Raw genomic sequence first — 27,232 nt, forward strand, 5'->3', positions numbered from 1 at the left:
TCTATCTGCAAGTGTCACAAGACTATTACAACAGTGATTGCACATTTGGGGTTGCTGAAGAAAGATGTTCATTACTGCAGCATATTTAAGTGCTGCCCCTATTTTTAAACACCAGTCCTAGACTTAATTGCTGATTCTTAGAGAAATGAAAATGCATACTTCTTCAGTTTTCACATTAGTTTACTTTGAAGTTAGAGATGTTACTGTAGCTGTGATACACTGGCAAAAAATTAATGTTCTGTGGTCCTCAGACCTCTGCTTCCACTCACGTGATCGTCTTGTCTCAAAACTGTACTATAAAACTTCCATCAATATGGGTTTTCTGAAGAATGTTCTAGGACTGGGGTTTTTTTAATTTTCATTAAGCCTTTATTTCATTACCTGTTCAAGTTTATATTTAGAAATTATGTTATTGGCTAAGTGAGTTTTTAAAAGCCTCTGTAAGGCTGAATTGAAAGGTTTGAAGAGTCTTTTGGGTAATAAATGAGTTTACATGCTCATATTGTTTTGGAAAATTGTGGGGCTTTTTTTAGAATGAAATAAACATGTACATCTGAACTGGGTTTATACAGGGTATTGCATAGATTATAATATTATTAGTAAACTACAAATGAAACTTGATTTATGTATTGTTTATATTGAAACTTTTATATATGCCGAAGTGAGCTAAGAATGATGTAAGTGAAAATGCCTTAATGTTAAATTTCACCTGCCTTAGTCAGATTCTCAAGACTGAGTAGGTGTCTTAGTTCCTTTTTGTAGCTTAAGTATTAAAGCTTGCTATTTTTAAAAATTGGAATCTTTTTATAGAGAGGGCTTTTTTGTATTGCAAATGAAATATCATCAAACTAGTAGAATTTTATTGTGTATTCCTTAGCTGCATTAAAATTTGGGTTTTCTTAAGAAATGTAAAAATGTTTTGTGGGGTATGAAACATGCAGCTCCAGAGGTTAATATCACAAGGTAAGGTGACTTGAAATACAAGTCCTTTTACTGAAAAATGCCTCAAAGTTGCCCTGGTGTTAATTTCCATTAATACTTCAATTTTTGTTAACTGAAAGCTTGTTTATCTCTTTATATAGCTAAACTCTTAAAATCCACAAATGTAATTGTGTGCAAATCTCTTATCAAAAACTCAAAACTAAAGTAACAGTTTCTATTGTAATTTACTGGAATTGCATCGTATATTCTATGTAATTATGTTATTGTATTACATTTTCAGTTCAGTTCCATTACAGTCATTTGAATAGAGTTGTAATCTGAAAAGTGGTCCTTGAAAGAGGGTACTGTATGAGTTCAAGTCTGTTTCAGTGTCTTCAGGTGTGCATAATTCTACAAGTCCAACTGACCCCTTAGGTTTTCCTTCTGACCTCTTTATCCAAATGGTAGTGAATAGACTATGGTTACAGTTGAAGTAAAAATCATAGTATATAAGCAAATGAGAGCAATATAATTATTGTCTAGCAGTCTGTATTGATTCTTCATTTCATTATTGTTCACTTAACTGAAAATGTGTATGTACTTTTAGACTTGCATAGAAGCAACAGGTCTGGTCTCTGGAGGACTGACAGAATGCAGTGTTTGGTAATGTGATAACTTTGTAACAATATTTTATATAAATAATATAAACTATGTATTATTATTTATACAGTGCACTACTTAATCATTGCATTCTGGAGCTTCTGTGGCTGCCTGTTTGTTCTGGAAGCCTTCTTACAGATTCTTCCTTGATAAAAGACATGTCATATCCCATATGCTTCACTACCTGAATATGTTTATATTTTGTGAGGCAGAAGGGATAAATTAAGTTTCTAAAGGTCTCATTCACGTTTAGGTAACTTTGTTGCTGAAAGCTGTAAATGCACTGTGTCCAAGACCACATAGAGCCCACTGTTCTGGTCTGGTGAAAGCAAAGACACCAGCTTTCTGTCCATTCAGGAACGGCTACAGCTTGTAATCATTTCTGTAACATGCATCCTGGTACTGTGACCCAGCATGTTTCTCATTTGTCTTGTAATTCCCAGCCTGTTCCTTTCCAATGATTCTTAATACATGAGCATCAGGAGTTTGTTAGGTGCTGAAAATTGTTTTGTTTCAGTGTAACAAGAAAATGTTTCAATAACTATTTTTAAACAGGAAAAATAGTTTGATGATTTACTGGATAATTTTGTCCTATGGAAGGGTAAGTATCTGAAAACTTTAACCTTTAGAGAGACTAGGATGTGATAATTCTATGATCTATCTGGGTGTCCAGTGTTGTTCAAAATGCTACAAGATGCCCTTCCTAGTCTTCAGTTGTTGTGGATCTCCTGTAGGCTCTGTACCTTCAGAATCTGCCAGATCCATGCAGATTTTTTTCATACTTGAGGGAGCATAAAATGGCATTAGAGGCTTACACTCAGACAGTTGAGATACTCCCCTACTTCTACGAGGCCATCAGAGTATTTTATCTGATCATTACTAGGTTCTGTCACTCCATTCACAGTAGCACAAGTTTTTATCACACAACTGATTATAAACTGCAGCTTACCTTAGAAAGAGTCAGTAAACTTTGCTGGATGTTTAGGACTTGAAAGAAAACTATTATATATGGAGGGGATGATCTGGTCCCTTTATTCTTTGTCTCTTTAACTCCTTTTGGCATTATAAGGCAAACTTGTCAAACTTTGCTTCTGCTTTCTAAAGCCTCTCTTCAGCCAGGCTGCAAATTATATTGGTTACGCTTTACTGTCTCAAGTGTTTTTATCATGTGAGATTGTGCCTTTTTTTAGACTACTAACAATTCTTCTTGTCAAGCTTTACGTCCACTGACAGACCTGAATCATTATTCAAGGATTGCCTGTTGTGGAGGAGATGAGTACTTCTACTAGCATATGACTGTTAACAAGTGGGATTGGTTGAGGTCTGCTCTTCTGTCAGAAATGTCTCACAGCTGATCTACTGGGTAATGATAGGTCTGTTCTGGTGTTCTGAAACTCATCTATAGAGCACGTGGAAGGATTTAGGTAGGCATGTTCACATAAAACATCAGACTTCCAGATCTATCTTGCATAACTCATTAGTGCCTTAAGTGGCAAACTGTTCTATACGTTGCTTTTCAAGGAAACTATTCTTCATACATCAGGTGAATACTGATCTTGATGGGCTAAAGTAGTTTTTGGTATTGCAGTCAAGTTCTCCAAACAGTGAATAGTACCAAAATTCTTCTTACCTTCAAAACCTAGCTTATCCAAAACTCTCTTGAGAACAGTCCTTGGAAATACTAGAAAGGTCTCTGGAAGATAGTGAAAATCTTGTTTGCCAAAGATTTTGCTGCACGCGTCAAAAGAAAGCTGTGAGTGTATTTCCTTATGAATCTGAGGAGAGAAACTGAAATTTGTAACTTGAAATAATTTGTACCTAACCAAGGAATACAAATATTTGAATCACTTTTTCAATGCAAGATGGAGTTAAGGCTGGCAAAGTGGGCGAATACTGTGTGTTCACACTTTGGATATCATTGAAGCTTTGTTTTAACTCAGTTTGTGGGTGGGTGAAGCTCTGTTTGAGGTAATTGTAGCATTCACATGATGTGTTTTACCCTAAATGGAAGTCACATTCTCAACTTTTCTGCCATATTAAATGTAACTTCTAGCAAAATCTTAGTTAAATGTTAGGTCATTTACTTAGTGACTTTAAAAACAGGCTAATGGAATTTGCTATCTGTCAGTTTCTTCATTTAAGCTGTTAATACTTTATGAAGATGTCCCTAAATCGTATGTCTAGAATCATGTAAAAAAGAATTAGCACATTCCTCCACACTAAAATACTCACTTCTCTGCTGTGAATAAATCGTAGTAGATAGGAAATGCACAGAGTCTATTTGCAATTCATAGTCTGGAATACTGTGGTCTCAGTTTTTAATCATTTTACTCTCCCAGGGTTCTGAACTCTTTAGTCATTTTGCAATTTAGAAAAGCTATTAACTGCACAATTAAGTCATGTGCTACAAACTGTTAGGTGTATTTAAAGCAGTTTGACTAACAACTGCCACTCTTCTGTTCTGTTCTCCCTTTACCACCTACTGCTTTTGAAAATTCAGTAGCTCTAGTGATCCTACGACCACAGAGTGAGACAGATCATTTTACTGATCTTGTTGAAAATAAAACATCCTTTTAAAAAAGACAACAAAACAACAAACTTCTGTTGGACTGATTAGTCTTAAATCAGCTGTGAAACTGCATTTAAAGGGATTGAAATGATGACAGAAAGCATTGGAACATTTGAATCTACTCCCAGAACTCTCATGCTAACTCTCCCTTTTCAAAAAGGATCAGAGGATTGGTTTTATGTCTGATTAAGTTGCTAATACGTACTGGTTATCATCAGTTTACGTTCTAATTAGACATCTGTGAAAGTAAAATTTGAGAGTCACCCTATTTAGCTTTTCTTCAGGGATGTGTAAAGAAGCATATTCCACAGTCTAGTGTAGTGCACTATAGATAGTGAAGATTGGAGAGTAAGTGCATAGGAAATCATCTGTCAGTTGTTGATTCAGCTTTAGTTAAAACAGTGTCTTGGTTTGAAAGACAGGTGTCTGCTAAGGAAGGCAGGAGCCCTCTTTGGAATGGCAGATGTGACCCCCCCTTCCCTCCGAGTTATTATAATTTTGAAATCAAGAGGCTTTTAGGCAAAGATGTGGGAAATAGGAATAACAGTTCTTTACTATTATATATCTATATGTATAACAAGGCAAACAAACAGCAATAACCATGGCAGTACCAGCAAACAATCCCAAACCCAGTCCCAGCCTTCTCGGCTGTCGGGCCCTTTCCCCTCGGGTGCAGTTCCGCTCGCAGCCGGCAGGGGCGCTGGCGGCTCCCGGTGAGCAGGGCAGGTGCGATGGTTCCCCCGCGGCTGCAGGGGGCGCTCCGGAGCGAGCTCGGGGAGCACGCGGCACCGGGGCCCTGGGATCCCGGGAAGGGATGGGACAAAGGCTTCACAAACCCCTGGGCAGCCGATCCCGGTGTCCGGCCGGACCCTCGGGAACAGCAGCCTGGAACGAGCACAAATCCCGGGTGGCAGACGAGATGTATCCAAACAGGGAACCCCCCGGAGGTCCAGGCAGGCAGGGCGATCACGGCCACAGCATAGCAAAGGCTCGAAGCAACGGCGGGGGCAGGGCGGCCACAGCCTGGCTCCGAGCGGGGCAGAGAAAGGCGGGCTGGGGATCCTGGGGTTTTTCTCCGCAGAGGGAAAAGCAGCTGATGAAAGACAGCCTCCCTCTCCTTCGGATCGACTAATCGCACACCCAGGTGAAACAAAAGAGTAGCTAGATGTACTCCACCCCCAGTGGGTAGCTTTTGTTTTTCTGAAGTACCCAGCAATTTGTCCCCCTAGCAACACCTATGGGGAAAATTCCTTTAACAGAAAAAAAACTAGGAGAACTCCTAAAACCCCAACAAACAGAAAGACTTTTCACCTCCCAATGTAAAGAGTCTTACTTCGTCTGCTGCTGGCAGGAAAAATACTAGTGTTTATAGTACTTATATCTCCATTATACCCTTCTTCTTCTGATGGAAGTTCAAGATGTTGACCTAGTATCAGTGTCATGCTGTTCTGGTTGCTTTTCTTCTCCAGAACACCATAGCACTACTGTTGAGCATGGAGGCACCTTCTTACATCTCTGCACAAGGCTTTCTGCTTTTCTTAGAACCAAGAGGCTTTAATTGTGCTTGTCCCCCTGAAGCTAGTTCTGTGCCACTTCAGAAGAGAAATGCTGCTTGTCCCAATCTCTTTCCTTATTCCTTAGTACAGGCTTCAGTACTTGTACTATAAGGTTTATCTGGGGATAAACAATTGAGCTAGGTGTCTTAAAATGAGATTTTGGCTTGGTGGTCTGAATTTTTGGCTGTAATTTATTGTGTCTCAGTTTCAGGTTTTCTACCTAGGCTTCATATGAGTGAAGAGAATCCTGGAACTGTGTTCTATCAAGAAATAAGCTAGGCAGTGATAGCAGAAATTCTGACAGTAACCTAGTGCATGCCAAAACAGACTTGCTTACTCAGGTAAATGCAGACTTGTGAGCTAGTTGGAAGAGGCAGATGAAATGTTGAAGAGGCAGATGAAATATTCTATGGGCAGGTGAGAGACGTTTCAGATAGTCTTCATTCTCAATTTAGCAGATGCCTGCTGAAAATACAATACAGTGGAGAGGAACCAGTGCAGGAGGTTCCTGGAGTGTGTGGAAGAGAATACCCTGACACCAGCTGTCAGGATGTCAACAAGGGAGGGCACCCTGCAGGACCTGTTGTTTGTGAACAGGGAGGGACTGGTAGGTGATGTGGTAGGATGGTTGGAGGGTCTCTGGGCCATTGTGATCACAAAATGGCAGAGCTTTTCATTGTTGGAGAAGTAAGAAGGTGTGCCAGCAAAGCTGCAGGGGGAAAGAAAGTATTAAGGAAGAGGAAAAGACTGAGGTGCCTTTTCTGAAGCAAAGAAGGCAATAATTGTAAAAGCAATTGTTCTTGAGGTACCCAGGCCCTGATCTGTAAGACAGAGAGGAGGAGCAGAATGAAGCCCCCATAATGCAAGGGGAAATAGTGTGCTACACTGTTTCTGCCTGCACAAGTCTGTGGGGCACATAGTATCCACCCAGGGGTGCTAAAGAAGCTGGAGCCTGAGCCACTTCCCATCATTTAGCAACAGTCCTAGTTAACCATGAAGATCGCAGTTCACTGGAAGTTGGCAAATACAATACCCATCTACACAGAGAGTCCAGAGGAGGATCTGGCGAACTGTCAGGCTTGTCAGCTTGACCTCAGTGCTGAGAAAGGATATGGAGCAGGTCATCCTGAGTGCTGTTACTTGGCACATACAGGACAGCCTCAGGATCAGGCCAGCATGGGTTTGTGAAAGGCAGGTCCTGCTTGACAAACTTGACCTCCTGGTATGATAGGGTAACCTACTTAGTAGATGAGAGAAGGGCTGTGAATGTTGTCTGACTGGATTTTAGTAAAGCCTTTGATAGTGTTTTCCACTGCATTATCCTGGAGAAACTGGCAGCCCATGGCTTGGATGCATGTACGTTTAAAAAAGTTGCTGGATGGCCAGGCCCAGAGAAGAGTGGTGGTGAGTGGAGTTACGTCCAGCTGGCAGCCAGTTACCAGTGCTGTTCCTCAGGGCTCAGTACTGAGGCCAGTCCTGTTTAATATTTTCACTGATGACCTGAACAGGGGGATCAAGTGCTGCCTCAGTCAGTTTGCAGGTGAAGCCAAGCTGGGTGGGAGTGCTGCTCTGCTGGAGGGCAGGAAGGCTCTGCAGAGGGATCTGGACAGGCTGGATCATGGGCTGAGGCCGATGGTGTGAGGTTCAACAAGGCCCAGTGCTGGGTCCTGCCCTTGGGTCACAACAACCCCAGGCAGTGCCACAGGCTGGGGCAGAGTGGCTGGAAAGGGCCCACAGGAAAAGGACCTGGGGGTGCTGGTGACAGCGACTGAGCACAAGCCAGGGTGTGCCCAGGTGGCCAAGAAGGCCAATGGCATCCTGGCCTGGATCAGCAACAGTGTGGCCAGCAGGACCAGGGCAGGGATTGCCCCCCTGTACTTGGCAGTGGTGAGGCCACACCTCAAATCCTGTGTTCAGCTCTAGGCCTCGAAAAGGCACTGACATCCTGGAACGAGTCCAGAGAAGGGCAGTGGAGCTGGTGAAGGGTGTCGAGCACCAGGCTTTTGAGAACTGGCTGAGGGAGCTGGGGGTGTTTGTCCTGGAGAAAAGGAGGCTCAGGGATGATCTTATCGCTCTTTGCAACTGCCTGAATGGTCAGGGTCAAGCAACATGACAAGAGGAAACGGCCTCAAGTTGTACCAGGGCAGCTTTAGATTGGAAATTACAAAGAACTTCTTTGGTGAGGGTTGTCAAGCACTGGAATGGGCTGCCCAGGGAAGGGGTAGAGTCAGCACCCCTAGAGCTATTTAAAGGCCTTGTAGGTGTGGCAGTTCAGCACATGGTTTAGTGGTAGACTGGGCAGTGCTAGATTAACAGTTGGACTATATGAGCTGAAGGGTCTTTTCCAACCTAAATAATACAATGATTCTAAACTTACACTTGTCTTTCTTTGGTATTGAATATAGTCAATAGTAGTTTGAATTGAATATAGTAGTTCAGCTTGATCTTAAGGGGTTTTGAGTGATTGTTTTCGCACTGCCTGGTAACTGTTCTCCATGTGTGGGATGATTAATAGAATTTGAAATAACAATTCTTGTACACCAAGGAGCTGCAGATTTTTTTATCTTAGTCTTCTGACTCTTTTATATAATACTTTGCTTTCTTTTCCATCACAATGTACAAATCTTGCAGTATTACATGTCCTCTTTGTCTTAGTAGGTCCTTGTGACTACAAATTCTAAGTAATTAGGAGTTCATCACCTTGATGAATTTCAGTTCATAAGTTCCCTGGATGTTGTCATCATCCTTTGTCTGGAACATAATTATTTCCTACTAGATCTTAGGAGATCTGAGAGAGGAGGAATATTCTAAAATTGCAATAAAATACATGACTTTGAGAAGACCATATTAATACTTCTGCTGTTGGGGTATGAAGAAGGACCTTAATCAGATTTAAATTAAGAGTGTTTTTATACGAGGCTGCTTTATATTGGAACTCTGCTGCTCCAAGTATGTTCCAAACAAACAATTCTTAAAAAAAAAAGATAAGTCAGAAATGTGAGAGCTCAGGCTGTTTCTTTGTAACAGTTATTAATGAGTTAAATACTGTTTCCAACTCAATATTCCTGTTCAATTCAATAGTAGTGATCTGCATGTCAGCAGTCAAGGCAAGGACATTGAAGACTGAATCAATGAAGATTGAATTATCCTCCTCCTGTTAGAGGAAGCTTCTTCAGTGCAGGTGGTGATGCAGTGGGATCAGGAAGTTTCCTTTCACATTGCCTGTCCTGTAGGCAAGGGAGGAATTCAGTTACCAGTGGTCTTGATACAGCATCCTGAGTTTCTAGTTTAGAACTGTGACTGCCACAAAGATTTATGGGAAGAGAAGTGAGGAAATTAAAGTACTTCAGTTGCTATTGCATAAAATATCTAAGAGCTTGCTAGGCATCCTGTAAAACACTGAGAGCAAAATTGGCATCAAGTAATAAAACTTCCCTTCGTATTGATTTTTTTAAAAATTTTCTGTGCCCTTTCAAATTGTGATAAAAACCAGAACAAAATAAAAGATTAATTAATTGTCACTTCTTTCCTCCCTCCCCCTATCCTCCTACCTCTACTAAAGACATTTTTATGATTTTTCACTACATCTGAGTTTTGACCAAGGCTTGCAGCCTTGCCTAGTTTTCTGAAGACCTATGTCTTATTTTCATTTGTAGCTGCTTTCCAGAAATGTCACTTTTGGGTCATAGGCTTTAAGTCCAGAAAAGACCAATATACGTACCTAAAATAGCTGGTTGAATAATAGTAAAGATACTTCATTTGGCAGTGCAACTTATTTCTGAGGAAATTTTGTATATATTGTTAATTTGTTTTTCATGTCTGTACATCTGCTGTTTTGAGCAAAGGGATAGAAAAGCCAAAAGCTATTTTTAAAAGACATATATATAAGTCTTGCATGAAACTGTGCCATTGTATGTTACTTTCTTAATGAATAAAACATGTTGATTCAAATATTCTATGTATGTCCTTGTCATTTTGTCTTTTGATAGGTTGATGAAGTGGTGGACGAATGTAGTGAAAATAATTTCTATGCATCTGATGAAGAACAGAAAGAGAAGGATCAGAAACTGAAAACCACCTATACTATGGACCCGGATCACAGGCTGCTGTTACGAAATACAAAGCCCCTGCTTCAAAGCCGAAATGCTGCTGTAAGACAAATCCCTTTTTGATTAAAATGTCAAACTACAAATATCTGGTTTTAGAAAATTTAAAAGATTGAGGAGTAAAATCTGCACCTCTTTAAAACTGGTGAAAATATCCTTTAGTAACTCTAGGAGAAGTATGATGGATCTATTTTGAATTTAACTTAGCTTGTAAGTGAAACACCTAAACTGATTTTAATATGTGCTCCAAATAATATAGACAAACAAAATATTAGAAAAAAGTATGAGAGCATTTGAATCCAACTTACATAGCATATGCTGACTATACCATAGGTAGCTCTTAGTGCTAAAACTCTCAGCAATTAGGATGGCACAAACGGGTACAGTTTACTGGCACAGTTTGGTGGTACAGATCTACAAAGAAAATCATAACTTTTATTGATGCAGTAATTTATTCTTTCTTTTGAGTCTCACATTTTAAAAGTAGACAATTATACACCAGGGTTCTAGAGCTGTTGCCTTGTCAAGGTTCCAGGATAGATATGACATCAGCTCTGCATTATATGCATGAGATATTAAAATACAGGTAACTTTTTAGAACTGGAAAAAGCCGTGCTCATGGTGAATCAGACCACAGAATGTTACTTCTAACCTCAGCTTGTTCTGTTAATCAGGACTAGATGTCTTCTGGGAAAAGTCTTCCAGTGAAAATGAATATTCATATCACTGCAAAAACAGTTACTGCACCATGATTAAGTCACCTTGCGACCTATTCTTAATAAGCTAAGCAGATGAGGTTATAGTTCTCCATTGAAACGTATTTCAAGATTCTAACTAATGTCTGACTCTTTCCAAAATCATTTATAATCTGCCAGCCCAGCAGACTTTGGAAACAAATTGATTAAATTTTTACAACTTTTTGCTAAAAATCACTGTTTAGTGTCTGTGGTATTTCTTAATTTCATGCAAAGAACAAGTATGTTTGATGTTTGCTGTCCCACTTCACTGAGTGGTTCAGTTAGTTATTGCCCTCATTCCATAAATAATTTTCTTTATTGAATGTGGCATTGATTCTCATATTTATGATCTTTAACTTTCTGATATTAAAGTTAACTGAGATGTTAAAGTGCACTTTGAAAAGTGTTATCGAAATCATGCTGCTTTGAATTGCTATTACGGGGATATTCATACTATTCACAGAATTTACCTGCGAGTAAAGTAATTAGTGGCGTTGCCTATGACCTTATGTTTTTTGTCAGCTGTAAAAGATACTTGCAGTATATCACTAAAAAATCTTAAAAGTTATTTCCTGGCTTTAGATGTTTTTAATCACTTTTTATTGTTGGTTAATAATTTTTGTTTCACTGGTACTAAGATTTAAGATATCAAGTGAAGTGTTACCATGAGGGCTTTACTTGGAGTCTCCTTTCTGTGATTTGTTTTCTTTGAAACAGTAGCATGACACTACTTTAGGAAAGGTTGTGACATGACACTCACTAGCATAAAGATCATATTTTGTCTTTCATTTATGAGAAAATTTGAGAAGAAAAAAAAAGGGGTTTAATTGCTTATATCTCAGTTTTCTGCATTTTGTTAGCTAGGATATCAGTATACAACCCTTTAGCTTTTACTTCCTGTTTGATTTGATACTTCAAAAGTTGCCGGTAAAGGCAGCTGGTGTTTTATAAATTGCATAATAGAATAATGGAATGAAAGATTTTGAGTGGAAACTAGGTAAAAGGTGATATTGAACCTGTAGAGTAATAAAGGAAAAGCACATTAGAAAAATCTTTAAAGAATATTTCTTTACTAATTTGTACAGCTGATGTTAGCAATACTGATTTATTAAGGATGATACCACTATGTTTGTAATTTAAATTACCTACTGCTTTTTCTTTTTGTCCCTTTTCCTATGACCTTCTATTTATTATAGCATGCAGTAAATACTGGGAGGAAGTAATTACTACTTAATTAGTAAAAATATATTTATTCTAATGTTCTTCCTCAGTCTGCTTTGCTGATTTTGAAGGTATGTGCTTTGCTTTCTGAAGAAGAGGGGGCTGCTAGTCCTGCAGGTCTGAAGCAAATGTGATAGATAGGTACGATGATTTGAAGTTAACATGCTGCTCTGAATGCTGTTCCTTTAGGTGGTAATGGCAGTTGCACAGCTTTACTGGCATTTGGCACCAAAATCTGAAGCTGGTATTGTTTCTAAGTCATTGGTGCGTTTACTCCGTAGTAACAGGTAGGTGAAGTCCATACTTACATCACTGTGTGTACTTTTTTGTGAGAGCTTTGTGCACATTTGTTTAGCCATAGTTATAAGAATGTAACTATTGCAGAATTCATTTCATTTTAAATTTGTCCTGTAATACTCACTTTCACTCAACAAATGAAGATCACTAAAAGTAATTCCATCATTTTTGGTATCCCATCCAGGGATCATTCATTATTTTCATTCCTATTAGTTTCATTCCTATGACTTCTGTTCTGACAAGAATCATGGCTACCTAGTTAGTATTTAAATAGAGTCAGTACTAACTGGTTTGTTTAGTGTCTTGATTTTTTTTTTTAAATTATTGGAAATTTAGTTCTGTTGAGTCCCCTATTGTCTTGCTAAGCACTAAAGAAGTCTTCTGATGTATATTTATTTTCCTGCACTGTAATGCAAATCCCAAAATGGTCAAGTTTAGAAGGGATCACTGAAGTCCAGTCCAACTTCCAAGTCTAGTCCAACTTCCCTACTCAAGGACGGTCCGCTGGAGTACAGTACTCAGGACTGTGTCCAGTCAGCTTCTGAATATCTCAGGGGAAGGAGACAACATATGTGTTAAAATTGGTATTACCACTTGATACTGCTGCGTCTTCCGTGTTTCCTCATCTCTGGACAGTTTTTAAAGAACAAGTTTATATTTGATTTAGGACATTCAGCTTTGACTTCATCATCTTCAATATTGTCTGCTTTTCTGTGAAAGGTCTTGTCACCCACGTTTCCTAAGATTGTTAGTGTTATTTTTTCATTTGTATTTCATAGTTTTTGCATAATGTACCAATATTTGCTGCACAGAAGTGTTTTTCTTACCTACTCAGTTTTCAGATTTTGAGCTTCCATATATTTGTATGAAAAGCCTTGAAGGCTTTACATGAGATAATTGTTTTTAGAATGACTTTTTAACTAAACGTGGTATTTTTGGCTAGAACTTTGCTGTGAAAATAATTTACTTTTTAAATCAGTTATGTCAGACATAAGGATTTTTTAAAAAAACCTCACTTTTGTTGTGTTTGGCAAGGTTACTCATCCTAGATGTACCTTAACTTCTGTAAGCCCTGCCATCATAGAGCTGTTTCTCTGTAAACTTCATCAGCCAATATCTCTGTTGTTTAAAAGTTGGTAAAGAAGTAAAATGGGACTAGGTAGAGTATTCATGCTTTTATTTCAGATAAGAATGAATCACTATTATTTTTGTGTTTGGCTTTATAGTACAGTATACTTCCCATTCTCTTTATACAAAGATGAGTAAAGTGACTGAAGCAGTTTGGCGAATAATGTATAGGGTTAAACTCATACTCACATGTTGAAAGGATTATTTGCATTGCTCATCTATACTCAGATTTCATTAAAAGAAAATTCACTTCCTTCCTGTATCTCAACAAGTGTCTTAAATCGCCCTAGTCTTCTGACTTTTCTGTGTTGAATGGCTTGTCTGTTCTCTGTTAGCATTGTGGGGGAAACACTTTTGCTATTAGAGCCACTTTGAAATAAGCTTTTGCTGTTTGCCCTTGGAGTTATTTGCCTGTGGCCTTTAAATTAATGTCAACTAAGCTATAATCTAGTTAGGGTGAGAGTGCCTGAAAGAGCATTTCATAGCAATTTCCAGTCTTGTTTCATCATGTGCAGCTGACTATTGCCATGCCCCTATGTAAGAATTGTGTAAAATGGGTTTGAAAGAGCTTAAGTACTTCTTTATTATTACTTTTTTTTTGTAAGCAACAGCTGTAATTACCTTAGGGCTATTAGACAGTTTTGAGTAAGAGGAGGTAATGGGTATGATGATTTCTCTTATTAGGATGAGATTTGCAGCTTGCAAGGATTTGAGCACTCATGGTTCAGAAAAATTGTGTGTAAATTATCACTTAGTTTTTAAGCAATTGGTGGCACAAAATCTGCACTTTAAAAGCTTTGTACTAGTACCCAGATTTCTTTTTGCTCGCTCCTGTGGAGGCTTTTAAACAAATACATTAATTATGAGAATGCCCTCTCCAAACATGTTTAATGTTTTTGTAGAATATTACATAAATCTGTCGTTTATATCTTCCAAAGTCTTATTATGTAAAAGTACTAGTTTTCGATAGATGTCTGTGTCTGCCAGTGTATACCCTTGAGTCACAGGAGATCCTGGCCCTTTTTGAAAATTTTTAGAAAAATTCTTAAGAGAAAAATGTCTTAGCAATTCTTGCTAATAGTGCAAGGATTAACTGTTGTTGTAATTAATGCAGTTATTTCAACGCTGCAGATAAAGCCCATGTGTTTTTGTTCTCAGCTATGTCATTCTGAAATATTTATTTCAAGAGGGTGGATGAAATCTAAGGCTTTTGTAAGCTATTTCCATTATATTAAAATGATTAGTGGAATTCTGGTATGAGTAAATACCCAAGGCCTCCAAGAGGCACCATTGCACTGGTGTCAGTGAGTATTTTTGCATACTGGAGTTTCAAAAAATGAGAGCCTGGTTTCATCATGAACCTTGCTTCCTTTGAATCAAATGATGAAGTTAGTTGATGAAGTTGGCAATAAGCTCTGCCTTCTATGTTTGTGCCAAAACAAATGTATAACTAACTTGATGTTCAAACAGAGCTGGACTTTCTTTGCCATGTTGAATTATTCTATGTATCAGTAATTTTGTGGAATGACTCCTATTTTTCTTTTCACATTCCAGGGAGGTGCAGTATATTGTCCTGCAAAATATTGCCACTATGTCAATTCAGAGAAAGGTATACCCTATTTAGAATTTTTTAAATTACATTGTATATGAAACAGGAGAATTACTTGAATATGTTCTGATTTTCAGGGGATGTTTGAACCTTACCTGAAGAGTTTCTATGTTAGATCAACTGATCCAACTATGATCAAAACACTGAAGGTGAGTTTGAAGGCAAATTTTTCTATTTTTCTGCGGGACTAAGCAGTTTGCAACAGAAAGGTGAAATGTTTCTCAGTGATATGACATAGGTCATTCTGTGCTGTTTCTTTATCTCGCTAAGAAGTATCGAGTTGTGGCCTTTAGTTAAGTCCACAAGTGGCCTTCAGGCTTGTCAGGCTATCTGAAAGTTCTCGTTACCATGTTGCAGGTGGAAGATTGGCTGTGTTTTCCCCTACAGCTTGTAGGACCTTTAAGTGATAGAGAGCTATTCAAGCAGGCATTCTAACATTGAGAGTTTGACTATTTTCATGGGAGGAATTATTAACATATTAAAATATGTTAGCTTACAAAGAGTTTAAATCTGTTCCCCTGTACAAAATGGGGCAGTGTTTGAGTCCCAAATTTTCTTTGAAGTCAGCATTTGACGTGAGAAGTACTTAGGCTTTCCTCAAGGCCGCATCTCAATGCTTGTTTTCATCTGTTCTCTTGTTGTTTGCTCTGTTCTTATTCTTTAACAAATGTGAAATCCTTGACAAAACAATAGCTAAAAAATTGTCTGCTGTTATGTGCCTTTTCTCTTGTTTTGCTTTAGATTGTCATAGGCACTTGTGTTTAGGAGTGAAGGTACAGTTTTCTGAAAGAGACATTATTTTTTTTCTTATATTCGTTTTACATGCATGTTGCACCTTCATTATATGTCCATGATAGCTATGCAAAACTATAATGTTTTTATACAAACTAAATATACTTTTGTATTTTATACCAATGATAAGACTTAAGTAAATTTGAGGCAGTTGGAAGCAAAAAGATATTCTCTACATTTTAGGAATATTGTGAGGAATGCCTCACAATAATCCAAGAATAGTCAGTTTGAAAATTATAGAAAGTTGATTTATTTAAATTCCCAGATTAATTGGTAATATAATGGAGATGAAGTGGAGAAGCAGAAATTGGTTTTTTTTCTTTCTTTGTCTCATTTGTTTCACGATGGCTGAAAAATCTAGAAAACCCTAAACTTTTACCTACATTAAAAAATCTTGTGGTTTTCTCCCTCTCCTACCTCTGTAGTTCAAGTCTATCTGCTTTAAGATAGAATGATGAGACCCATGGAAGTAATCAATATGTAGGAACACCCTTAAATTCGTCTGCTGTGCTGTTCGGATTTCTGGTTTTTTTGTTTACCAACATCAAGTTTGCTTTTTTGATCACTGGTTAGCATTGAGCTTGCATTTTCATGGTTATCTATTTTAACCACAAATTCTCAGTTATAATTAGTTGTCATCATCTCAGAGCCTTTCATTTTCTATACAGTTAAAGTTTATTCCCAATTATGAACATTACTTTGCAGACATATGTGTTGATTTTTTTCTTCTGTTTTATTAATCAGTCTTCTGTCTGGAGTTTTTACATAGCTTTCCTTAGTCAGCCTTTGACTTCATTTCCCTGAAAACTGTAGCATCAGTTGAGAACTTTGTCACCTGTCTTCTCATTACTTTCATACTCATATGTGAAAAAGGCCAGCAAAGATATTTGTGATATTCCATTGATAGCCACCCTATACTATAAAATAGTCTTCTTTTCTCTTACCTATTCCTGTTTTTCATTAATCCTCTTGCTTTCTATGCTATTCTAGATATGTATCTTTAAGAGCCTTCAATTATATGTCTTATGAAATTGTTTTAAAGTACATGTAGACTGTATCATTTGAGTATCCTTTTCTGGATGTGTCCAAGTCAAAAAATACCAACATATTTCTGAGGCATGACTTCCCTTTGGAGAGACAGGGTTGTGTTTTCAGTTTATTTCATTCAAAGTTAAAACAGCCTGGAAGTATAGCATCTTAACAATATATGCCAAGTGTTGTATATCATCCTTTTGTTCACCAGGAACAAAGAGGAGGGCTTGCAGGGTCTGATGTTGTTGATGTTGATTAAGATCTGATGAGTCTCATAGATGCAAATGTTTCTTTCCTGGGTTTAAAGTTCCTTTATTACGGTTCATCTGAATATAATGGGCAATTTATTTCTCCCCTGATGCAGTTGTGGCTTCTGTTATTTCTTCTTACACTGTCATGTGGTTCTTACATGCTAAGGCCTGTTGTATGACATTGGAAAGCTGACAGAAATATTTCAAGCCCATTTGATATGCAATGCAACACTAAAGCTCGAGATTATAAAAAATGCATCACTGAACCCTCGAGTCCTGCTTTGTAAACTTTGTAAGTCCTTGCAAGGAAAATATGCCTCCTGAGTGCAATGCTGGTACCAGTTTATACTGATATCTGGTATACACTATTGAATTCTGACTGGTATATTTTTATACATGTATTTTTAATAGATATTTAATATATTATATATTAAATAAATGTTATATTAAACAAATATTTAATATATTTTAAAATAAATTTTATATAGCATAGAAGTATAGTGTACATGTGGTTTATAATAGTTTAACTTTTGATAACATATCTGATTTTTTTTTTTTTTGTAGCTTGAAATCTTGACAAATTTAGCAAATGAAGCCAACATATCAACTCTGCTTCGAGAATTTCAGGTTTGTGCAAAAGTGTATTCTTTCTATATTTATGATCTCTTTTTCCATTGTTGGATATTTCTTCTAGGCTTAAATGTTTCAAGTTAAAGTATTTTCGAAGATAAAATGTTCTAAAAATGGAAATGAAACCATCTCATACCATAATGGATAAGGGGGCTATTTGTATATGGAAAGGAGTTCAAATGTTTTGTTTCTCACTCTCCTTCCACCTACCAAAAAAAGTGATGAGAAAAACTCAATCCTTCCATATTCTTAAACACAAGTGCCAGCAACTTGACTGACACTGGAAGTCACTATATGATAGGGTCTTAATTTTAGCACTATTTGGCCATTAGCATTTATTGCCAAACCTCATTTCCATAAGTCACTTGATGAATGGTATTGTCTCCAATATCTTTATGTATCATCAAGATCTTCTGCGTATATTGTGAAACAGCATCTGGCCTTCTTTCTTTCCTCTTTGCTTGTAACGTCTATTTGCATTGCTTCAGTTCCCTGGCTGGATTTCTGTGAAAGGTACTGGTTCTGAGGCAGGTAGGTTATTCATAGTTTCACAGATGCTCCTAGTTAAATGAACTGAAACCTCTCTGAAGAGAGAGCTCATCAACTCCTCCAATCTTGCACATAAACTAATGGCTGTTTTTGGGTAATTGCCCCCTGCCCCAAGCTTTCTTGAAATCAGAGTTTGCATGGCTGTGGGTGACCAAAGCTTTCAAGAAGATGTCTTCTAAAAGTGACAGTGAGGTAAAAAAAGTACAGCTTCTAATGTGCAATGTAGCTTTCTAAGTTTAATTTATTATACAGTGTGTCTATCTCATGAAAATAATATGGTAAGTCTTTGGTTGACAAGAGTTACATATTGACTAATGAAAATCCTACTTCCTTAGACTTACGTAAAAAGCCAAGATAAACAGTTTGCTGCGGCCACGATTCAGGCTATAGGCAGATGCGCAACTAACATCACTGAAGTGACTGACACTTGCCTTAACGGCCTCGTCTGTCTGCTGTCCAACAGGGATGGTAAGCTCAAGTTCTCTTTGTTGTCTGAGTAGCTGATGACATGAAGCGTTTTCTTGGAGAGAACCACACACAGCTTCAGCTCACGTTTAAAAGCAAGTAAAAGTTTACTTTTTTAAGAATTTGGCTGACACAACTGGCTAAAAATCCTGCACTTCCAAGGGCTCTGATGTTCACTGAGTGCTTATTTTCTCTTCTGTTAGAGAAACGAGTTCCTTGTGGCCTTCATGTTTATCTACTTTTTCTTAAAATGCTGTGATTGTTAAAGTATGCTGTTTTGATTGTCATAGGTAGCAATAGTTACAAGTTCAGTTGCATCAAAGCAGTTAGCCTGTAGAGGGTGCTGAAAGCTTGGATTTTTTTTTTTTTAGTGCATCAATGCCTAACTGAAAACACATATTTAATAGTTTTAGGAAAATGGCCCCAGATTTGGCTTGATTTTGTACTCTAGCCTTCTGTTATTTTTGGATAATGAAACAAAGTTGCAAATCACTAAGGAACACAAGAAGGAGCAGATAAAGTCAAATAGGGTATAGCAGCACAGTAAGTCAATACCTGTTAATATTGTATATTCTTACTAGTTACCAATGAATATGGCAGATTCTTATTTCATAAGAAGTCAGTAATAGGTGTTAATAAATAATGCCAGGAAGGAGAAAAAGTGTGATTTTTGGGACGAATCCTGGAGTAATTAGAATAGTTCAAAGAACATAGTTGACATTGCTCTCAGCTTTGAAAAGCAGCATTAATGCCTGTCTATATCTCCTGGACATATTTTTCATGGTAATCCTGAGAAGGCCCTTACTTGGGACATCATTTTGGCAGCACATATTTGGCCAGTGACCCACTAGTACACATAGAGCTTTCTCTTATTTGGTTTATGCACTGAGTTGTCTTTCTCAACCACCTCATGATGTATCAGAAATTTGTGAGTGGCCTCAGTGTATACCTTTGTAGTTTTAATATATGTGACTTTCATTTTTTAGTGCTGTAGATCTTATTGCTGTTAAAGCTTTTCTGATTATCAGCTCTGTTTAAAATGTCTTCCCATATCATGATACAAAGCCATGTCTACACAGTGTACCTTCTTGTATTATATTCAATAACAACCATAGTAAAATACAAGCTTCAAAGGCTGTTCTTGATTCTGTCTAATTCTTCTAGCAATCTTCCTCTGAGTAGGCTTCCTTCAGCTTGTACAAATCCCCATATTTCTTCTGTTTTAAATGGAACAGTAAAACTGTCACTTCAGAATACTGATTTTGATGCTTGACAATCCTTCTTTCTGTTTTCTTGCTTTGTTTTTGTTTTGCTAAGAAGGAACCAAGATAAGAGGAGAAAGTTTTTTCTTCTTTTATCGCTGATTGTCAATTTAATATTTTCTTCAGAATCATTCAATATGTATAAATATGTATATATTTATATATACACACATATGCATGTGCATGTATACAAAGGTCTGTCTCAACAAGATTAGTTTTCATGTCTGTTTCTAAGTAGTTGTCTAGCAAATAAAATTATCTTCTTGTGCTTACTGTTCTGAAAGACTGCAAAGGATATATTGAGGATCTTTTAAACCTGGCAGCTGGCAAATTGCTTTACCATAGCTGCAGTGTCTTTATTCCTTCTTTCAAGGAATGGATAGAATGGCATAATTTACGTGGTACCTCTCCCCAGGTGGCAGGAAATAACCGATAGTCACAGCTTACTGATCATAAGAGTTTTGGCATGGTAAGGGAATAAAAAAGAGATTTAACATAGTGTAGGAGAATAGCTTTAAGAGTCTTAGTTAATCTTGCTTTCCCCCAACTTTCACTCTTAAAGCGTGCAAGCAATTTATTTGCTCTACTGCTTCTTTCGTGGTCATTCGAAGCCTGGAAGTAGTCTTGCTGCTTTGTGTAGCTTGGTAGGTCCGGCAGGTTCTGAGGTCTGAGAAAGCAGAGTCAGCTCTGCTTTCTCTGTACTGTGTTCTTATTATGAAGAATTCACTTGAGTGCAGAAGAGAGGTGCTCATACTAATTCTACCAAACCAAAACAGAATCCTGAAGAGCAAGCTTGTGCAAAAAGTGCCTTCTGATTCCATGTGCTTGTTCTGTAACTGTAGATACAGCCCAACATCAAGGTACCATGGCTGTGTCTGGCATAAGAGCTTTACAGTTAATCATTCTTCAGCTTGGGTGATGAGAGGAAGGGTATTGTCCCAGAAACAAGACTATGGGGAAGTCAAGAACTGCTCTTGAAATTTTCTTTGCTTGCTTATAAGTGACTTAAAGTCAGATTTCCCCTACTCAGGAGAGCTGTGGTATGTGGGGCAAAAACCCCAGCAACATTTGAACTACAGAAGCACAACAGAAACTAGGAATTTCAGTGATGAGTCACCTTGGTGAATGATTATCACAAGCTAAACTTGACTAACTCCTAAAGAGACTGGTTTTTGTGAAGCCGTGTTAAGGACTGAGAGTTATTTTCCTTCCTCATCTGCTGAAAGAAGTACAAAAAGAAGTTATTTTCTTTCTGTTATGTGACATTTGGCATTTGACTGATGTCTTTCCTTTAAGCAATTGTATCAATAGTTTCAGCTGGCTGCTGGCCCCACTGTGACATAAGTCATTTTAGATGTAAGAGACAGATGGGATTATAGGAAGTCTGTTGTCTGACTGTACTGCATATACTAGAAATCCTGCAGGTTTTTCTTAGATGGGTGACTTTCATTTTCTGTTCAAAGTTGCAGGTTGAATGTAAGCATGATTGTAGAATGTGTAGCCAAAACATTTTTTGCCTTACAAATCTGTACAAAACCAGGCAAGTCATAAAATCCCTGGAACTGTTAATACATCAGGTAACTACTACATATCTCTTCTAATTACTGTTAGAATGGTATAAAAGACAAGCGACTTGTAGCATTCAGTTTATACATGTTAACAGGGTTTCCGAGATTAGTTAGTTATGTTATAAGGATGGAAAAGTTAACAAGGTAAAGGCTTAAACTTCGGCTAGTTCTAAAAATCAGAAAGTTAGGTCTGTCTGAGTAATTAGCTCTAGTGGTTGCCTTCTAGCAATGTCTTTAACCATTTGCATAACCTTCTAGTAACCTTAAAAAGAGAATGGTTTGGGTTAGAAGGGACCTTTAAATTCTATCTAGTCCAACCTCCCTGCTGTGGGCAGGGACACCTTGCACTGGACCAAGTGGCTCAGAACTCCATCTAATCTGACCTTGAATGTTTTTGGGGAAGGGGCATCCACCACCTCTCTAGGCTTCCTGTCCAGAAACAGTTGATGTAGTTTTGCCACTTTTAGAAAAAGTGGTTATGCAAACTGTAGACTGTGGAAAAATTAGTCTTTGCTTGTGTGTTCTAGTTGCTGCAAGGACGGGTTAATGTAGGTGGAAGAAAATTTGATACAATATTAATGATTTAAAATGTTGTATTTCAGAATCCAGCTTTTGAACACTCTCTGGTAATACACCCCATGCTGAGGACATTTTCTGAGGTTCTGTTATAATGCAGCCAAATTCTCAATTATGGAGAAAGTCTTTAATTTGGTCCTGACAATTTACTGTCTGCTGCCGTGTTAATTTTTTTGCATACATCATTATTTGACAAAATGGAACAGCGTATGACTGAGTATATTTTAACTTTTTGAGAACTTGTTAGGCTTCAGAGAGTCTTCAGAGTTTACCCTATTTAGTCATTTCCACATTGCTTCAAAATTGTTTGAAGAAGCTAAGATATTTACTATGACTTGAAAATTGAAACTGCTGATACCTCATGTAGCCTTCTGTATTGATAAAGGTATTCCTGATCAGATTTTCTGTGATTTTCAGTCTTTATTTTAAGAATTTAATTTACTTTTTATAATCCTTTAGATATGATTTACGTTGTTTCAAAATTCTTGTATTCATTTATCATTGCCTTGTATGTACTTTCTCTTTGATAATTCTAGTAGGAGTTACATTTTAAAATTTCTTACTGCACATTCAGAATACCAGTTTTATCTCCCCTTCTAGTATTTTGCTGCAGTTTGTTATGGTTTTGAACCTAAGTGTTTGTTTTGTACTTCATGCTTATTTTTGGGATCCTTTGTGTGCACAAAGCAAGCTTCACAGAGTCTGGGTTTTTTGAACTATGCCAGTCCTTATTCTAATACAAATGCATTTTGATTTTTTTTGTACTTTTTTCCCCACTATCTACACTAGTGTAAAAAAACCATGCTAGTATACTTGTTTACAATTCTGGCTTATTTTCGTTAAAATTGCTCCCATAGTTTGCATTAAAGTAGTTCCTATGGCGACATTTCATCTACTGCAGTTGGTATTATAGTCAGTTCTACGTTGTCAGCAAGTGTTCTTAATACTGACTTCATGTCCACTCATTTTTTTTGGTTCAGTTTTATTTTTCTTAGCTGTTAAGTTTATTGCAAAATACTGAATGATAAAAATTGCCATTACAGTGTTTCCCACTTATAAATATTACAGATTGTAATTTTCAAGAATTGTCTTCCTATTTTAATATCTGGCAAAATACAGTGTAAATTAAATTGATCTGTAGGATTGTGTAAGACCTTGAGATGTTAACCTTGCTTCAAGAAATTAGTCTAGAAAAATGACAGTTGTCATGTCAAATAAAGGATGACACAGAAAGCTACAAGCTAAAATCCAAGTATTTCAAAGACATATGGCGTAATGATATGCTCAGAGATTTTGAAAAGCCTTTCTTCCATAAAGAAGTTTGCTTTCTCAAAAAAACCCCAAACCACAAAACACCCACAACCCCCCAAAATTTAGACATCTCTTCCCCATACTGTTCTATTGAAACTGGAGCATGCTTGATTGCTGAATGAATGGTCCATGTGTCAGATTAACTCAAGCAGAAATGCAGGAACACCTCTGTTTAACAAATGATAGTTAGACTTCTTTTTCCCTTGCATGAGTTTACTCTTGCATGGAAGCGTGCCTCTGCACCTGGGGGGTCTTTTCAGCTTCAAAGATTGTACATTTCATACAAGTTGATCAGGCTGTGAATGTTGCTTGTTGCAGTAGTTAAGCATTCCAGTGCATGACTTTGGCATGAATCTTTCAACAGCTTGCTATTTAGAAGCTTCATTTGAATGTACTAGAGATTGGGTTACAGACCTGAGGGAGACTAGAGTCTAAACTAGAGTTTAGACGGTGAAAAAATGCAAAGGAGATATTAAGATATTTCTCTAGCGTATGAATGCGCTGTTACTTTTAATGCAAGTGTTTTTATTCTCATTGCAGACTGCAAATTACTTTTGAATATGCATAATTTTAATGAAAATCAGATTTTTTTACACTGTTACTCAATTTCATAGGAAAAATATTAAGTGCGGTTTCACTAAAAAGCAGTTTCATACAAGTATGTACTAGGTTGGTATTTTTAAATTTAGAATGTTTGTGTCCTCTTTTTGCTGGTTAGGACTTGATTCAGGAAGGTGAATTTATATTACTTAGTAGACTGGTTTACCTCTTTCTTATCAAATGAATATAATCCAGTTCTGTGAAGTGTTTTTGGGAAGCTTTTCCATCTTTTACAATCAATTATTTCTGGCCCTTTCTTTTGTATAAATGCTTTTGAAATTAATAATTTGTTTTGTCTCAAACAGAAATCGTAGTTGCTGAAAGTGTTGTTGTCATTAAGAAACTGCTGCAAACCCAGCCGGCACACCATGGTGAAATTATTAAGCATATGGCCAAACTCTTGGATAACATTACAGTGAGTATTTGTTCACACTCTGTTATTTTCCTTGTTGACTGATACTGAAATTTTTATCTCCTTAAAATTTGTGCTGTAAATAGAAGCAGGTGTATTAGAGAAATACAAAATAATTTTATATTTTTGACATATACAGTTTCTCGTGATCCTAATGAAAAAGAAATAGAAGCTATCAGATGGCTCCAATTTGTGCCTTAGGTCTGGGAAGCTATTTTGAAAGAGATCGCTGGAAATACTGAATATTGCTAGTCCTGGTTCTCCAGGATGAATAGCAGGTTTAGAATGTGGAGTGTGTGAATTGAAGTGAAAATAAGCAGTTAACTTAAGGATTATTAGCTAGTTGTCTTTGTGATCTGGAGTGGAGTTTAAAAGTTTTATTTTTAACCTTTTTCCCTAAATTACCTGACCTTTCCGTGGTATCAGACATGCTGCTGTGAGTGTGTTGCTGTGAGTCTTGAAGTTGCATTTTTATCTTCTGGGTATTTGAGGTTCTGTGTTATTTAATAGTAAAATTTGAATTATTCTCTATTATCTGTCTTTAGATTTATTTGACCTTTAGGTATGCAAATATTTAGTTCCCAAATTTTCCACACAGGCCCAGTAATTGATAAAACATTTAGTGATCTATCCTAAATTAGAGTATAGGGATGACAACCAGTAACTATCAATTACATCCTTAACCAGATGTATCAGATTTTGATCTGTCAACAATTATTTTTCTGTAGAGACTATAAATAGAACTATTTAGTTTCATAAAATTACACATTTTTTTGATAATGGAGCAGTTCATAAATCAGTGAACCTTCTTTTCTCCATAGCTGAATTTGGCGAAGTTTGGAGTATTAAAAGAAAAAGGAAACATGGTATTCTTGGTTCATGCTTACTGAAAAATTAAATAAATCTTTGACTGCTGATGATCACTTTGTAACTGATACAAAGAAAATAAGTCCTACTGAATTGCTCACATCAAAATAAGATACTGTTGCTAATTGCATATCACTGACTCTAAATTACGGTAAAGACTAGGTCTATTTCAGTTTGTCCTTTGATAGATTATTTCTTACATATCTGAAAACATTTCCTTTACTTTTGTATGTTTTCATTTGTACCTTAAACTTTTATCTCAGGTGTGCCCAGGCAAAGATTTATTTTGTGTCTGATACTTGTTGAGTAGATAAACCTGTGCACAGTACAGCTTGATCTAGCTCTATTCCAGCTCCTTTCCTCACACCCTTCAAAGGCTGCAATGGAGAAATGCATGTCTGATGGTGTCCTGGAGACATTAAACAAGAGAATAATTGAATCTCTTTAAACTTCCATTTTTAAAAATCATAAAAACATTTCCATTTAGCTGTTAATGTGTTAATAGTGTTGTCATGCTTTACAACTTAATGACTTGCTAAGTTGTGGGCTGGAGATCAGAGTAGTGCTCGTTTGTGTTAGGTATTCACTCTGAAGCAGGCTTAATTAGTTTTGTGTGTACAGCTTTTAGAGTGACAGAAGTTTAAAAAATATACTTGTGGGAAAGGGCCATTTAGAGAAGGGTATGTTCAAAACCCCTCTTAGTAGTCTCATCTCCAGCAACAGCTAAATCTGATGCTTTAGGGAAAGGGTTTTAAAGATAAGAGAAGTTCAGTGTGGTGCACCTCCAGCACATCTCAGCCAATTGCTGGAAGCTTCTGTTTGCTGCCCACATAATTATTATGCTTAATAATCTAAAGATTCTAATTTCTCCTCATATTCCATATCTCTGATGAGCTATTCCTTCTTCTCTTTGCCTTTTCCTGGTAATTGTGTGGATTTTAAAGTGGGGTGAACAGAAGTGTACAAGTAGTCAGATATGGTGGAGAAATCTTGTGCAGTGACATAGTGATACTGCTTGTTTTGTGGTTTTTGTCTCTCACTTTCCTGGTATTTTCTGCCTTTTGACTTCTGCCGAACTCTGACTTAACAATTCTCCAGCTCTCTGAGAACGTTCATGATTCCAAGATACATTTTTCCCTAGAAATATCTTGGAGTCCATCAGTATGTGTAGAATATATTTTTGCATCCTGCTCTTAATATTCCAAGGCGAGTAGTCTCCAAATTTGTTTCTGCGTTTTTCTTTTTAGAAAAAGAATTTATTATGGTGCATTGTATCCAGTAAGGACTTCAGTCTGGGGGATGGGAATCTAGACTTCTGGTGTGATTTTTCTCTTACAGTACTACTAAGGCAGGTTTTTTCTTTTGATAGCTGGTGAATTCTGACATTCTTGTTTTTCATTACAGACTTATTCCTAGTTCCTTCTAGAATATGAGCAAGAGTATGAAACAAGTCTGAAGTGTTTTCTAATCTAGAGATGAGGAGGAATACTTGATGGGATAAGGTGTTCCAAATGCAGAGCAAAAATAAAATAGTGGCATGTAATTTTGAAGAGCTTAATACATGAAGAAAATCATGTCACTTATGGGTGCAATTAAGTGTTATTATTTACTTTTTAGGTTTGGGATTCTTATTGCAAGAATAGTGGACTCACAGTTTTTAACACTGTCCATTCATCCACTGAAAACAAACTTGACTTCCTAGTCTTACATAAATACTGCCTGTAGCTATATTTCTGATATGGCTTCCTTTCTTTAATTTTGTTCTCCTTTCTTGCAGCGTTTAGAAGGTATCACAAAGTATGGCATCCACATGTTTGTATATATTTCAGTTCTGAAAACTTCAGATTCTAGCCACGTTCTTTTACCTAGGATACACTTTAGTAATGCATTTTTAACCTTTTTATTAGTAATGATTTAATGAACAATATTCATAATTTGATGATTTTTTTACTGACTCTAATATCTACATGATTGTTTAGAATTTGAGAGCAATATGTGGCCTCTGGGACATTGTGTCCAGAGACACTGAACTTGAAGAAAATATGCTGCTTGAGTAAAACAAAATTTAAAAAAAATCTGTACACTGTATAAGAAGTGCAGTCACCAGTAAATA

The 27,232-nt window shown here is 37.0% G+C and overlaps 1 protein-coding gene across 1 annotated transcript in view; it reads left to right on the forward strand.

Annotated features, from left to right (window-relative positions):
• The window catches only part of AP3B1 (adaptor related protein complex 3 subunit beta 1), a 154,960-nt gene that overhangs the window by 48,088 nt on the left and 79,640 nt on the right, over nt 1-27,232 (forward strand). Inside the window, exons 8-14 of the mRNA XM_069001009.1 lie at nt 9,696-9,857; nt 11,960-12,057; nt 14,750-14,804; nt 14,882-14,953; nt 17,444-17,506; nt 18,394-18,526; nt 24,146-24,255. Coding sequence (XP_068857110.1) covers nt 9,696-9,857; nt 11,960-12,057; nt 14,750-14,804; nt 14,882-14,953; nt 17,444-17,506; nt 18,394-18,526; nt 24,146-24,255 — 693 coding nt within the window. The remainder of the gene's footprint in view (nt 1-9,695; nt 9,858-11,959; nt 12,058-14,749; nt 14,805-14,881; nt 14,954-17,443; nt 17,507-18,393; nt 18,527-24,145; nt 24,256-27,232) is intronic.

Source organism: Aphelocoma coerulescens (assembly GCF_041296385.1).
Source record: "Aphelocoma coerulescens isolate FSJ_1873_10779 chromosome Z unlocalized genomic scaffold, UR_Acoe_1.0 ChrZ, whole genome shotgun sequence".
Taxonomy (NCBI): domain Eukaryota; kingdom Metazoa; phylum Chordata; class Aves; order Passeriformes; family Corvidae; genus Aphelocoma; species Aphelocoma coerulescens.